Source organism: Giraffa tippelskirchi, chromosome 10, assembly GCF_054371585.1.
Source record: "Giraffa tippelskirchi isolate mGirTip1 chromosome 10, T2T-mGirTip1v1.2.pri, whole genome shotgun sequence".
In the NCBI taxonomy this organism is placed as follows: Eukaryota; Metazoa; Chordata; class Mammalia; order Artiodactyla; family Giraffidae; genus Giraffa; species Giraffa tippelskirchi.
This window is the reverse complement of record NC_137284.1, coordinates 77,764,363-77,778,683: the sequence shown is the minus strand read 5'-3', so window position 1 is coordinate 77,778,683 and position 14,321 is coordinate 77,764,363. Positions and strand designations below refer to the sequence as shown.

At 38.6% G+C, this 14,321-nt stretch overlaps 1 protein-coding gene across 3 annotated transcripts in view; it reads left to right on the top strand.

Moving 5' to 3' along the window:
• The window catches only part of RAPGEF5 (Rap guanine nucleotide exchange factor 5), a 235,495-nt gene that overhangs the window by 174,919 nt on the left and 46,255 nt on the right, over positions 1-14,321 (top strand). For all 3 annotated transcript variants that reach the window (XM_081536402.1, XM_081536404.1, XM_081536403.1), the window contains exon 12: positions 12,739-12,817. In XM_081536402.1, coding sequence (XP_081392528.1) covers positions 12,739-12,817 — 79 coding nt within the window. The remainder of the gene's footprint in view (positions 1-12,738; positions 12,818-14,321) is intronic.

Genomic DNA, 14,321 nt, shown 5'->3' with positions numbered 1-14,321 from the left:
AAACATACTGTAATTTAAAGTGCCATGTAAACACTTTTTTAAAGCCTATAAAGATTAAGTCTTATATTTTTCTGTATAGGTGAGTATTTACACTAATCTCATGTATTCTTTTTTTTTAATTGAACTATAGTTGATTTACAATGCTGTGCCAATTTCTGCTGTACAGCAAAGTGATTCAGTTATACACATAAAGACATTCTTTTTTTTACATTCTTTTCCATTGTAGTGTATCACGTATATCGAATATAGTTCCCTGTGCTATGCATTAATCATAATCTCATGTAGTCTTAGTTCTCAAGGCTTATTTAACTGTAAGTACCTTTCTCTTGTGTAATTCAAACCACTGAATTCATGATTGAGAATTCTTCATCTTTTACTCCAAAATTCTCCCTACTAGTTGTGAGAAATATTTTTCATAAATAAATTTAACATATACAAAGAAGTAGTTCATGTCATAAGGCTTTGAAGAAGTTTTTTAAACAATAACACAAATTAAAATTATTCTTCTCAGAGCAGGCTATAGTATACCATTTTATATATTATTGTATTCTTGGTGATATTTCAGAACTCATATGTGCCCATTACATATTTGTGTGGATCAAATCACCGTGAATCATGCTAACAGAAAAGCTTAAGAATGTTCTTAGGCTTGTGAGTAGTATATTTACTTTAAAACAAACAAAACTAACTTATTATTAGAACCATTTGAGACAAGGAATATGTATGAGTTCCGTTAGCCAAAAGGCAAAAATACCTTGCCCAGTGGCAGTTGATACATGTTTAATGGCCTATTTATCCAGACGTTGGATTGATAGGTGATAACTAAGGTGAGGGACAGCCAAGGCATTGACATGCAAGTCAGTTCTTTTACTTTAGGAAAGAGTGAACACGATTTAACGTGACTAATGATTTCCAGTATCTATAATGTCTAATACAGAGAAGTTTATGTAGAAGAAAAGGAGTTTTATGATTTGACCTTTTAAAAAAATTGTTTTCCTTTCTGTCTTTACATTTCAATTTTTTTAAATATAAATATGTGTAGTGGCCATTGAAATATCTTAAAAGCATTGTGAATTTGTGGACTGTCTTAATCCTTCTATGTGATTATCATTTCCGCCTTTGCAAAAGTAAATTGGTTGATCTCTTATAGCTATGTGTTATTGCCAGGTGTTAGCTAGAAAATAAAAACAAAGTAGTATTTGAGTAGGGATAAAGGAACTCTAGCATGCTGGCACGTAGATGAAAAACAGCTTCACAGGGGCATCTTTGGCCATTCAAGGCCCATAAAATGACCAGGTTCCTTTATCTATGGTGCTTTCCCCTATCTCAACCCAGCATTTTGTGACCTTCCTGCATTTCCTTTCCCCCAATCCCTGACACGGACAGTTTGGCTCCACACCCTCAGGAGAGCATCATGCAGTTAGAGATTTTGCTGAGGCTCAGCCCAGCTTAGGACCGGAGCCCCTTCTGACATTAACTTACATTAACATGGTGGTTGTTTTCCTTACTTACCCCAGTCTCGGTGTCACCGAGCAGAGACTAGCTGGGTGAAACTCATGATACAGCTCACAGTATGTGGTCCATAAAGAGTGGCTAGTATGTTTTTTTTTCTTCATACAGACGAGCACTGTTTTCCCTTCCAGTGTTTCCCTATCACCCACCAAAGCCACCACTAGCTTTCTGGGGCATGGTAAGGAATAGGCATAGTTCAAAGCAAATTTGAGGCTCTCTGAGGCTAAAACAAAACAAAACAAAAACAAGACCGGTCAGCAAAAACAAGACCGGAAGCTGACTGTGGCTTAGATCATGAACTCCTTATTGCCAAATTCAAATTTAAATTGAAGAAACAAGGGAAAACCACTGGACCATTCAGGTATGACCTAAATCAAATCCCTTAGGATTATACAGTGGAAGTGACAAATACATTCAAGGGATTAGATCTGATAGACAGAGTGCCTGATGAACTGTGGCCGGAGGTTCGTAACATTGTACAGGAGGCAGGGATCAAGACCATCCCCAAGAAAAAGAAATGCAAAAAAGCAAAATGGTTGTCTGAGGAGGCCTTAGAAATAGCTGTGAAAAGGAGAGAAGTGAAAAGCAAAGGAGAAAAGGAAAGATATACCCATTTGAATGCAGGGTTCCCAAGAATAGCAAGGAGAGACAAGAACACTTTCCTCAGTGACCAGTGCAAAGAAATAGAGGAAAACAATAGAATGGGAAAGACTAGAGATCTCTTCAAGAAAATTAGAGATACCAAGGGAACATTTCATGCAAGGATGGGCTCAGTAAAGGACAGAAATGGTATGGACCTAACAGAAGCAGAAGATATTAAGAAGAGGTGGCAAGAATACACAGAAGAACTGTACAAAAAAGATCTTCACGAGCCAGATAATCACGATGGTATGATCACTCACCTAGAGCCAGACGTCCTGGAATGTGAAGTCAAGTGGGCCTTAGGAAGCATCACCATGAACAAAGCTAGTGGAGGTGATGGAATTCCAGTTGAGCTTTTTCAAATCCTAAAAGATGATGCTGTGAGAGTGCTGCACTCAATATGCCAGCAAATCTGGAAACCTCAGCAGTGGCCAGAGGACTGGAAAAGGTCAGTTTTCATTCCAATCCCAAAGAAAGGCAATGCCAAAGAATGCTCAAACTACCGCATAATTGCACTCATCTCACACGCTAGTAAAGTAATGCTCAAAATTCTCCAAGCTAGGCTTCAACAATACATGAACCATGAACTTCCAGATGTTCAAGCTGGTTTTAGAAAAGGCAGAGGAACCAGAGATCAAATCGCCAACATCGAAAAAGCAAGAGAGTTCCAGAAAAACATATAATCTGCTTTATTAACTACGACAAAGCCTTTGCCTATGTGAATAACAAGAAACTGTGGAAAATTCTTCAAGAGATGGGAACACCAGACCACCTGAACTGCCTCTTGAGAAACCTGTATGCAGGTCAGGAAGCAACAGTTAGAACTGGACATGGAACAACAGACTGGTTCCAAATAGGAAAAGGAGTATGTCAAGGCTGTATATTGTCACCCTGCTTATTTGACTTATATGCAGAGTACATCATGAGAAACACTGGGCTGGATGAAGCACAAGCTGAAATCAAGATTGCTGGGAGAAATATTAATAACCTCAGATAGGCAGATGATACCACCCTTATGACAGAAAGTGAAGAACTAAAGAGCCTCTTGATGAAAGTGAAAGAGGAGAGTGAAAAAGTTGGCTTAAAGCTCAACATTCAGAAAACTAAGATCATGGCATCTGGTTCTGTCACTTCATGGCAAATAGATGGGGAAACAGTGACAGACTTTATTTTTTTGGACTCCAAAATCACTGCAGATGGTGACAGCAGCCATGAAATTAAAAGACGCTTACTCCTCGGAAGAAAAGTCATGACCAACCTAGACAACATATTAAAAAGCAGAGGTATTACTTTGCCAACAATGGTCCGTCTAGTCAAGGCTATGGTTTTTCCAATAGTCATGTATGGATATGAGAGTTAGACTGTAAAGAAAGCTGAGCACCAAAAAATTGATGCTTTTGAACTGTGGTGTTGGTGAAGACTCTTGAGAGTCCCTTGGACTACAAGGAGATCCTACCAGTCCATCCTAAAGGAAATCAGTCCTGAATATTTATTGGAAGGACTGATGCTGAAGCTGAAACTCCAATACTTTGGCCACCTGATGCAAAGAACCGACTCATTTGAAAAGATGCTGATGCTGGGAGAGATTGAAGGTGGAAGGAGAAGGGGATGACAGAGGATGAGATGGTTGGATGGCATCACTGACTCAGTGGACATGAGTTTGAGTAAACTCTGGGAGTTGGTGATGGACAGGGAGGCCTGGCGTGCTGCAGTCCATGGGGTCACAAAGAGTCAGACATGACTGAGTGACTGAACTGAACTGAACAGAGGCTAAAGTACGTGTGCTGGGTAGGTGGGAGTGGGGTGTGAAGATTTGCTTAGATATTCACATGGACTGAATAGTCATCAGGCCGGAGCTTGTAGACTGCCCTTTGTAGTTTTTTAATGACCTCACCAGTCAAATTCCATATCTTTGCAAAAGTTGACATTTTATCCTGCAACTTTGTCTTCAACCTGAAGTAATAGGGGTTTGGTTGTCAGTTGTGACCAATCCTTTTTTTGTGACCCTAAACCACAAGTCTTACCTATACCTGTGTGAGAAAGAAAGCAGTCATGTGATATTGGAAAGAACTCTAGTGACTGTTCTGGAAACCAGACACAAAGGCATGTCTGCTGTCAGTCACTGGTTGAGACACTTATCCTAGAAATGTTTTCAAACAGAGGCAATATGTTAAAGTAAGTTTTCTTGTATTGGAAGCCTTCAGTTTGCATAAGATCTTGTGCCAAATTGCTTAGAAAGAGCGTTAGTTGTGTTTACTTTAAATGAGTAAGTTTGTAGAGTATCATTTTATCTTTAATATATCTAGCTATCATGCCAATTCTTAGCTTTAAAATAGGCAGTTGATTATGCATTGCTAAACTTTGTTTAAAGTAGCTTTTCTAGTGTCCCTAAAAAAAATTTTTTAACCAGAAACAAAAGTAAGTTAGTAAAGTTTTACTTGTCTGAAATTCAGCACTAGTGATTGACAGTGACCAAGGGGGAAAAATTAATACTCAGAATGGTGATATATTTCAAGTTTTGAAAGAAAGCTGATAATAGAGATTCTGCTTAGTGCTTAGGAGATAAAAATGTCATACCTTGTTTTAAGTTCATTCAAAGATTAGAGTTATTGCTTGAAATAACCAGGCCTGCAATCCATGCAGTCACAGAGGCAGATATGACCTAGTGCCTGAACCACAACAATCAGACCTGAGACTTCTGATTTAAGATTTAATGTATAAATTAATTTTCTTTTGTTTCTTGAAATTTTAGAACATTTGCCAGGCACTTAGGAACACACTTTGTATCTTAAGAAATCATTGTGTGGTGTTGATTGTACAAGATTCAACAACTCAGTTCAGTTATGTTAGACTGAGAAATCTTTGATATTAATTTTTGTTGGTAGGTGCTGGCAGATTGGTATTTTAAGCATCATACTCGTGATAATTCCCATATTCTCATATATACTGTTAAGTAAAACAATACTTGCATTGATCATGAAGAAGTTTGACCTCCTGGCTCATTCGTGAGAGCACCTGCTGTTACTGATTAATGAGCTACAGAATTCCAAGAAGAGCCTTTGGGGAGAAACAGTATGCTAGATGGTGTGAGAGCTGTTTGTCAGAATATCCGTAGTTTCTTTCAGTCTAACTAGAGTATGTCCCTGACACTCACCAAGGGGCGTATCTCTAAAGCAAGCAGACCAGAGACCATCACACATCAAATCCAGTGGCCTTTGAATGCTCTGTCTCATGGACCTCTCTCCAGCAACTTTTGACACTTTCGATATGCTCTCTTTTCCAGTCCTTTCTTGTTGGTTTCTATTATGTTTCTGTCTCTCAATTCTCCAGTTTCTTCTCTGTCCTCTTTTTTTTTTTAATTCATCTTTCTCTTGCCATCACCCAAATGTGAACATCCACCCCAGCTCAACCCTCAGCCCTCTGCTTACATCTTCTTAGGACTGTTGCTGAAAATTCATGTTGTTCCCAACCACTCTCATTATAGAGTAGCCTCCATCTTCATCTAGCCTTCGTTAGCAAACTCTGGTCTCTGATATATTGCTCAGTAGTTTAATTTAAAGTAACCTAGGGAATCCAGGCTCAGTGCATTTAAAAGTAAACTCATCCTCCCTCCCCTTATTCCTCCTTTATCCCCACTGACTTCTGGGATGCACCAACTGTAATCTGTATCTTTCGTCACTTCTGACCTCAAAAGTCTCTACTCACTTTCATTTTCCTATAGAAAGAGCCCCAGACTCCTTAGTCTAGAGCTCAAAGACCCTTTGGGAGTTGGCTCCAATGAACTTTTTTAGGTTTTCTGTTACACTGTGTGACCTTTCCATTACTGTTTCATAACTATACCATAGACTGAGACTTGCAAACTCATATGTCCACAGACAGTTCATGTGAACAAAAGAAGCCAACCAGAGTAGAACTGTGCTAAACTGGGGAGGACCCTCTGTATAAAAAGTACAACTCAGCCCTAAACCATGGTTGCCAACTGAACTGTGGACCGGGTGTTGCCAGATTTCTGGTTTTTAAATATTGTCATCTAGCACAAAACATCTTTAGGAAAAATCAAGTCTCAAAGACCACTGGTCTGTGACTCAGCCACAGACACACACCCATACCCACTCCTTTGCTTACACACTTAATTTCTTTCTCCTCCAATTCTTCTCAGAAGTTCAGGGGTCATCTCACACGTCACCTGTTTGGTGAAACCTTCCCCGGCATACGGGAGTCTCTCCTTCATCCCCTATGACATCTGTGGTTGGTACTGCTTGGTTATCTTGTTACTTCACTTAGATCATGCCGTGCACCAGCCACTGTGCTTCCCAGTATCAACCCCTAGTGCCTCAACAAATGCCTTATGTATAGTTCAGCCCTCAATACACAGTTTTGGTTGGTTGACTGGTAGCATTTGGAGAAACGGGTAAGGACAGACATAAGTAATTTTATTTTAGAAAACTAAAGAACAGATGGGCTTCCCCGGTGGCTCAGCGGTAAAGAATCTGCCTGTAATGTACGAGATGCAGGTTTGATCCCTAGGTCAGGAAGATCCTCCTGAAGGAGGGCATGGCAACTCACTCCAATATTCTTGCCTGGAGAGCGCCATGACAGAAGAGCCTGGTTGGCTACAGGTCACGGGATCACAGAGAGTTGAACACGACTAAAGCGACTTAGCATGCCTGCAAAGAGTAGAAAGGATTTATTGTGTGCTGGATGTGTACCAGATTCTTTGCCAGACACCTTAGCTATCCTGTTCTATCTGACTGAACTCCAGCTCTGCTAGGTGTAGATGTAGGTGATTGTGCTAAGGCCCAGGGGGATGAGATACTCTGCTCAAGGCTCCCCAGGTGGGAATCAGGCTTTCTGATTCCCTCTGCACACTCTACACTGTCTTCTGAGCTTCCCAGCAGACATGGCAGATCCATGAATTGTGCCTGAACACAGCAGCTGATGGGGGCTGGGACAGCAGGAGCTCATGGGGCCCGGCCCCTCTGTAACGACAGAGTGACCTGCAAATGTGACCCTTTCTCTGTGCGGAGGAGATAAAAGCGCCACTGTTAATATTCCACACTCCTTCTTGTGACATTTTTAAAAGGCAACGTGTGGAATTAAATGTAGCCAAGAACATAAAACCTGCTGCACTCAAGTCATTCTGTCCTCAAGAAATGCAGTGGGATTCTAAAACCAAATTTTCCAAGTTAAAATCAAAACGGATTTTGTCATTGGAAGAATGCCACGCATCCCTATCTATAGTCATTAAAGGGATGACTTTTCAAGTTTGATGTAGAAATAGCATTAAATGAATAAGCATTTCTTGTGTAATTGATATCTAAAAATAAAGCTAGATCTCAGGATTTGGCAGTTTTAGAATGGCTAAGCAGTACTGTGGTGAAATTGTAAAATTCTGCAGGAATCAACTGAATTTAAAAGCTGTAGTAAACAGCTGCATTTGACGTCATGAATACTGGTTTTTGAAATGTGAAATACACTGAACAAGAGGCACAACTCCTATCAGTGGCCTAGCACTTGAGCCTATGATTCAAGCATGAACATGAAATTATTTTGTTTGTGCTTAATCAGATTACAGGGTACATTTTGGCACTGCTTCTCAAAAAATAATGGTAAGTTGTAACATTCCAGGGCCAGAAATAGGCCCTTTCAAGTGCAAAGCTTTTCTTGGCTCCTTAGAATAAAGATTAAGTTGAGCATATTTTAGAGCACCTTAAATTTCATTGCATCTGAAGTAGAAATACAGGTGAAACAAAACTACCAGCAGTACTTTAGGGAATATGAGTTAGTACAGAAATGTTGAATATTCACATTACCTTACAGAGATCAAATGGCTCCAATAGGCCGTTGTCTGTCAAAATTCTTTTCATTTGCTTTCTTGGCAATTTACTTTAATGGGTGAGTGGTTTCATTATTGCAGTGCATTTTGTTGGCGAATGTTGGAAAATAAAACTGAAGTAGATTTTTCTAATTGCTCCTAAGTCACCCTATACTCATTATGATTTCTAGACTTCAGAGTTTTGTTTTGTTTTTTCTCTTTTTTATAACTGAAAAAAGAAAAAGGCATTAAGCTTAGAATTTTTGGAAGCATTTAGACCATTTCCTTTCATTTGATTAAATTTACATAACAGAACTCTATAAAAAGGATCTATACCAAGCCAATTACCACTCCCCCTTGACATAACTTGGGGATGTTCTAGAAACCTTTGTGCTTTGTAGAAATAAAATGGAAATTTTTAGTGCTTTATACACTTAAAGTGATAGAAAAAATTTTAATTTATGCATAAAAGAAAAATACATTCAAGTAAAATCAAATAAAAGTAGACAATTCTTCTCTTATGCCTTTAAGTTTAAAAAGTAGCAAATGATCAGGAAAAGTTAATTAAAAGTATTAATTAGCACCATGGCTAATTATAGATATAAATTTTAGAGCCATTCTTTAGATTTTTACAGCATATTAATATATTTTATTTCAAGTTACATAGTTCTTAAAACTGTTATAGTATTTGCCTTCCAGTTTTGATTGTTATTAGCATGTTACTTTTATACTGCAAAAAGTAATTTTTGTAATTAAAAATCCACTACAAATTTTATATTATTTGTGGGAAGAGGGGGTATGCCCAAAAGGATAGCTGAGTATTTTTGTCAGTGATGAGCCAAGAACTTGGGATTAGATTTAGTGATTTGATTTAATGGATAGAATTTCAAAGACAAGTTTTTTTGTATATTAATACCTAGGTATTCATTAGCGAGAAATAAATGAATGCATCTTTTTATTCAGAATGTGAGTCTGTATGGCAACTATGAATGTGTTTAAGTGAAAGATGTTTTTATACACAAAAGTGCTTTTCTACCTAGAGTCTTAAATTACCATTAATTAAGCAGTATATAATATAATATATAATTATAGTGTTTTAATATGGTTGCCAGTGGATTTGCTAGTCTTTCTAAATGGCCATTGTTGGCTAATAGTCTTCAGGGGATCATTTATATAGCCATTGTGGTTCTAAAAATATGTGTAAATACCAATGGGACAGCCTTTTTTTTGAAGCGTGGCTATTTGAAGTGTGTCTTTTTGATTAAATCACTCAATTACTTTCATATGCAGCAAAAAAAAATACCAGTACTGAGAAGAATAAAGGAAAGCTGGAAAGCTCTTTTTATGTAGAAAATTTTCAGAACAAAATGGTAGTTATATAAAGATTTGAGTTAGGAGTGTTGGGAATCTGTTCTATTCATAAGGAATTTTAGCTGTTCTTTTCATTAGATTTTTAACTGGAGATGTTTTTATATAGCCTCATTGTTTTTACTTTAATTATTATTTCTATGGCAGGGAGATAATTAAGTAAATGCTGTTGAATATTAAATATGGTAGTAGCTTCAGGGAAAATAAGCATTTCTGGGTCAAAGCCTCAACAAAGTATTATCTTCTATGAGCTGGTTAATAGAATTGAATGCCAAATAGTTTTGCCACCATCCAACCAAACTCTCAGAGTCACTCAGTTCATCATCTAAGACTGTTTTGGAGTGGAATGGCTGCTTATGTCAAAGTTAACGGTGTTCTTTTTATTTTTTATTTTATTAATACAGTTCTTTATTGCATAAAATACTGTATATATTATTTATAGGTATTTCCAGTATGGTGTTCTTTTTAATGTGAATTTTTCATAGAGTAAAACTTGATTAGAGAATACTTCCAACCTCATTAAATTAGCTAAGCGTAAGAACATTCCAAGAGGCTTCCCAGGTGGCTCAGTGGTAAAGAACCCATCTGCCAATGCAGAAGACGCAAGAGATGCAGGTTTGATCCCTTGATCGGGAGGATACCCTGGAGGAGGAAGTGGCAGCTCATTCTAGTATTCTTGCCTGGAAAATTCCGTGGACAGAAGAGCCTGGCGGGCTACAGTCCTTGGGATCACAAGGACACAGTTGAGCAACTGAGCAGACACATAAGAACATTCCAAAGAGTCTGAACCTGAGTGTCACACCAAGAACTTTATATGCTGACTTGTGTGAGGTACTCGGTAACGTCACCCAGTGGTTTCTGTGTATTATTTGCTCCAATCTGTAAGGGCCCATTGGAAAGCCTAAAGAATTCTAGGCTTCTCTGAGGTCCTTACTGCCTGTATCTGATACTGAATGCAAAAAAGACTTAACTTCTAATCAGACCAGAGAAGCTGAGGATTGTCATCAACCATATTTAGTACAGAGAAATCTCCTAATTCATGAACATTATTGTTCAGCAGCATCCCAGAGTGATAGTTTACAAGTTAGTTTCCCAGATATCCTAGGGGTTCAGACGTCACACCATTGTTGGATCTTAACTTCAGCTATTTAAAACCCTGTAATGAAAGAGACACAAAAATTTCAAATGTACATTCCAAAGTTTTCACTGGGATGTCAGTGACTAACTTGTGCTGCTGGGTTAACTAGCTTGGGGATAGAGCTTAGAATAAAATTTCTTCTGCCTTTTTGTGCACAGATTGGAAACTTCTGTGAACAAGGACCTAAGTAGAGAACCCCTAGCTCTGCTATGAATGTAGGCTGCATGAGTCCACTTGCATTCAGTTATGCAGCCAGCCACATTCCCCCAGCTTTCCTGTGCTGGCCTTATATGTCCAGCAAGGCCTCGGCACATCTGTTTGAGAACTTGCTTTTCCACAGACTAATAGTAATAGTGACTCTTCACATACTGCATGTGATGCAATATGTGTAAGCTTAGGCTTATTTTACATTTTAGGTGCCTTTTTTCAAATTTTATTTCCTTTTTAGTGAGGAATACTGTTGCTTGGGCTTCCCTGGTGGCTCAGACAATAAAGAATCTGCCTGCAGCTCAGGAGACTGGGTTCGATCCCTGGGTTGGGAAGATCCCCTGAAGAAGGGAATGGCAACCCACTCCGGTATTCTTACCTGGAGAATTCCATGGACAGAGGAGCCTGGTGGGCTATGGTCCATGGGGTTGCCAAGAGTCAGACACAACTGAGTGACTAACATTTTGACTTTTTCACTTTTTCACTGTTACTTATCTGAAAAAAATAAATACCTTTGAAAAAAATCCCTAATACTCTTCATGAACACCTCTAATTTATTTTAATAAAGAGCTTCTAGGAAGCAAGAAGTTTTGGTAACCCATTACCATTTGCAACCACTTTACCTGTGTAGATCAAGAGTATCTTGCTATTTTGCAGCATAAACAAACCATGGAAATAAGTTAACCCCTGAAGCTGATATAGGGCTGTAGGTGTCATTCATAGCCTCTTTTTGTCAGAATTTTGTGTTCTTCAAAACAGTCCGTTTTGCACTGATAACTTTTAAAGAAGTGTTGCTGGTTATTTCTAAAAATATGGAATTTTTCCAGTCTTCAAAATGAAGCTATAGAGTTCTGTTCTGGACATTTCTACGTTCACATTTGTAGTATGAAAGACCATCAATACTATTAAGTACACAAGCTCACTATTCATAGAATTTATTGCTATTTCAAACAGCTAAAATTTTGGTATCCAGAATGTAAACAACATGAAAACTAAATAATAGAGTAAAATGAATTTTAAGATATGGAGAGTAAATAAAGACTACTATGGCAAAAGGTCTACTTTGCATTCTGAATATAAATCTTTCTATCATTTTTGAAGTTTATTGGAGGTCAGTCAGTTTGCCTGTTTAGCAGTTCCATATTATATGTAAGCTGGACTTTTTAAAGAGCAGTCAGCTAAAGAGGCAATAAAAATGGGACCTGTTTGTGTTGAAGAGGTAGAAAAGGAATTAGGAAGGAGTATGTCATATCTTTTTTATCTGCTCTCCATTTTTAACTGGACTCAGCCCTGTCTCTCTTCACAGCAATAAGAAAATCACTCTTCACTTTCCCAACTTCTTACAGATGCTTTCAAGAGATAAAGGTGAATGGCCTTGGAAATTGTCGTGTATCCTTTGGCTTTTATTATCCATTGTTCTTACCCTAGATTTAGGTAAATGGCTTTTGTGCTGTGCTTACTTGCTCGGTTGTGTCTGACTCTGTGACTGCATGAACTATAGCCCACCAGGCTCCTCTCTCCATGAGGATTTTCCAGGCAAGAATATTGGAGTGGGTTGCCATGCCCTCTCCAAAGGATCTTCCCAATCCAGGGGTCGAACCTCTCCTGCATTACAGGCAGATCTTTATCATCTGAGCCTCCAGGGATTAGAATTTATAGGTGTCATTTCCTGTAGGTCTGGAGTGCATACTTCAGAAATCATATAAAATTTACTTTTAAAAGCACATTTTTTTAATACATTGGTTTTCCATAACATCTGTACCCGCAAATATACATGAGGTTTTAGAGAAGGAAAAAACAGGTGACAAAATTATATGTTTAGAGAGCCTTGTAATAAAAAAAAAAAATCTCATTGCTTGAGGCATTCTATATAAAGAGTTTTTAAAAGTAACTTTAATAAATGTATTTTGTGCTAACATTCTCCTAACCTCACCCTTCCCAATGCCACCTCCATTTATCATATTTCTGCTGTGCACTCTTCCAGAGCCTGGCCGCGCAGCTTGCCCCCCTGATCTCCGATTCGCTCACCTTGTGTTTGTTTTCCCTTTCTTTGCAGAGACTCTCCTTGATGACTTCCTTCTCACGTACACAGTCTTCATGACAACTGACGACTTGTGCCAGGCGCTGTTGAGGCAATATCCTTCATTAGCTTCAGGATGCTGTGTCGGCTTCCTCTCAGACAGATGTCTCACATTAGGAATTAACTGCCTTTCTTCATTTACTCAATCCCTCAGTAGAGTGTGGCTGTGTTAAATATTAATGTCATGAGAGCCAAGGTGAAAGATGAAATGAGGCAGAGTATGCAGGGGGGACCAGAGATGCAGAGCTGCTGTTTTCCACATTCTGTGTCTTGGGTACATTGTGTGTCAATACTATGTTTTCTTCAAACCTGTGTCACAAGGCTTTAAAATCTAGAGATGAATTTGGCCTACTGGGTAAACCCCAGAGTCAAGAGGTTGAGTGGATTGGCAGTAACTGAACTTACAAGACAATCAATCAGTTAGTGCCAGACCACATTGTTGGGGAAGCATGCATGTGTGATAGTGTGTTTCTGGGCAAGTATCCTGGGGAAGACAAGGATTTCCCACTTGGGAGGTCTGACCCCCCACTCCCACCCCCAGTCAGCTGTCATCATTTCAGAGCTTTGTCAGGGCATGCTGTCTTAGGATGATGGATGTGATTAGAGGGTTAATGACCAGTTAAGGTGGCTTTAGGATTGCGTACACTGACTGGAAGAGATGCAACGGATCAAAGGCCAGGAAGCCATGCCATGGAAATGCACTCAGTTTCCAAATGAGTGTCTTGCCTTACAATGTTTAAGGAAGAGTTTTTTCTTTATCAGAAGTCAAGCCATGAAGGTCACAGGAAAAGACAAAAAGAGCATTTGCATAAGTGGAAATAATACAAGAGAAATCCTTATATTATGCCTTTCAAGAGAAAAACTAGAAGAAATGCATACTTGAACAAATTCTTTGTGTTTGCCTGAGTTTGTTTCACAGGTAGACATCAAAGATATCAGATGTCCTTGATGTACTTTTTTTTTTTCTGAGTTAGTTTTCTGAATTAGTTGCTTTAATTTTATGGTGAAATAACAAGGATTTTAAGTATTTCTCGCCCCCCCAGATGAATCCATTCTAAAATATTCAGTGTTATCTATAACTTTTCTCCTCTGTTTATGTTTAAATTTTTTTATTGAAGTATATTTGATTTATAATGTGTTAATTCCTGTTGTACAGTAAAGTGATACCATTTATATATATATATAAATATTATTCTACATATTTATAGTATAAATACCATTATATATATACATATGTATATATATATAAATACTATCCAGTTCAGTTCAGTCGCTCAGTCATGTCCGACTCTTTGCGACCTCATAGACTGCAGCACGCCAGGCTTCCCTGTCCATCACCACCTCCCAGAGCCTACTCAAACTCATGTCCATCGCATCAGTGATGCCATCCAGCCATCTCATCCTCTGTCGTCCCCTTCTCCTCTCGCCTTCAATCTTTCCCAGCATCAGGGTCTTTTCCAATGAGTTGGTTCTTCGCATCAGATGGCCAAGGTATTGGAGTTTCAGCTTCAGCATCAGTCCTTCCAATGAATATCCAGGACTGATTTCCTTTAGGATAG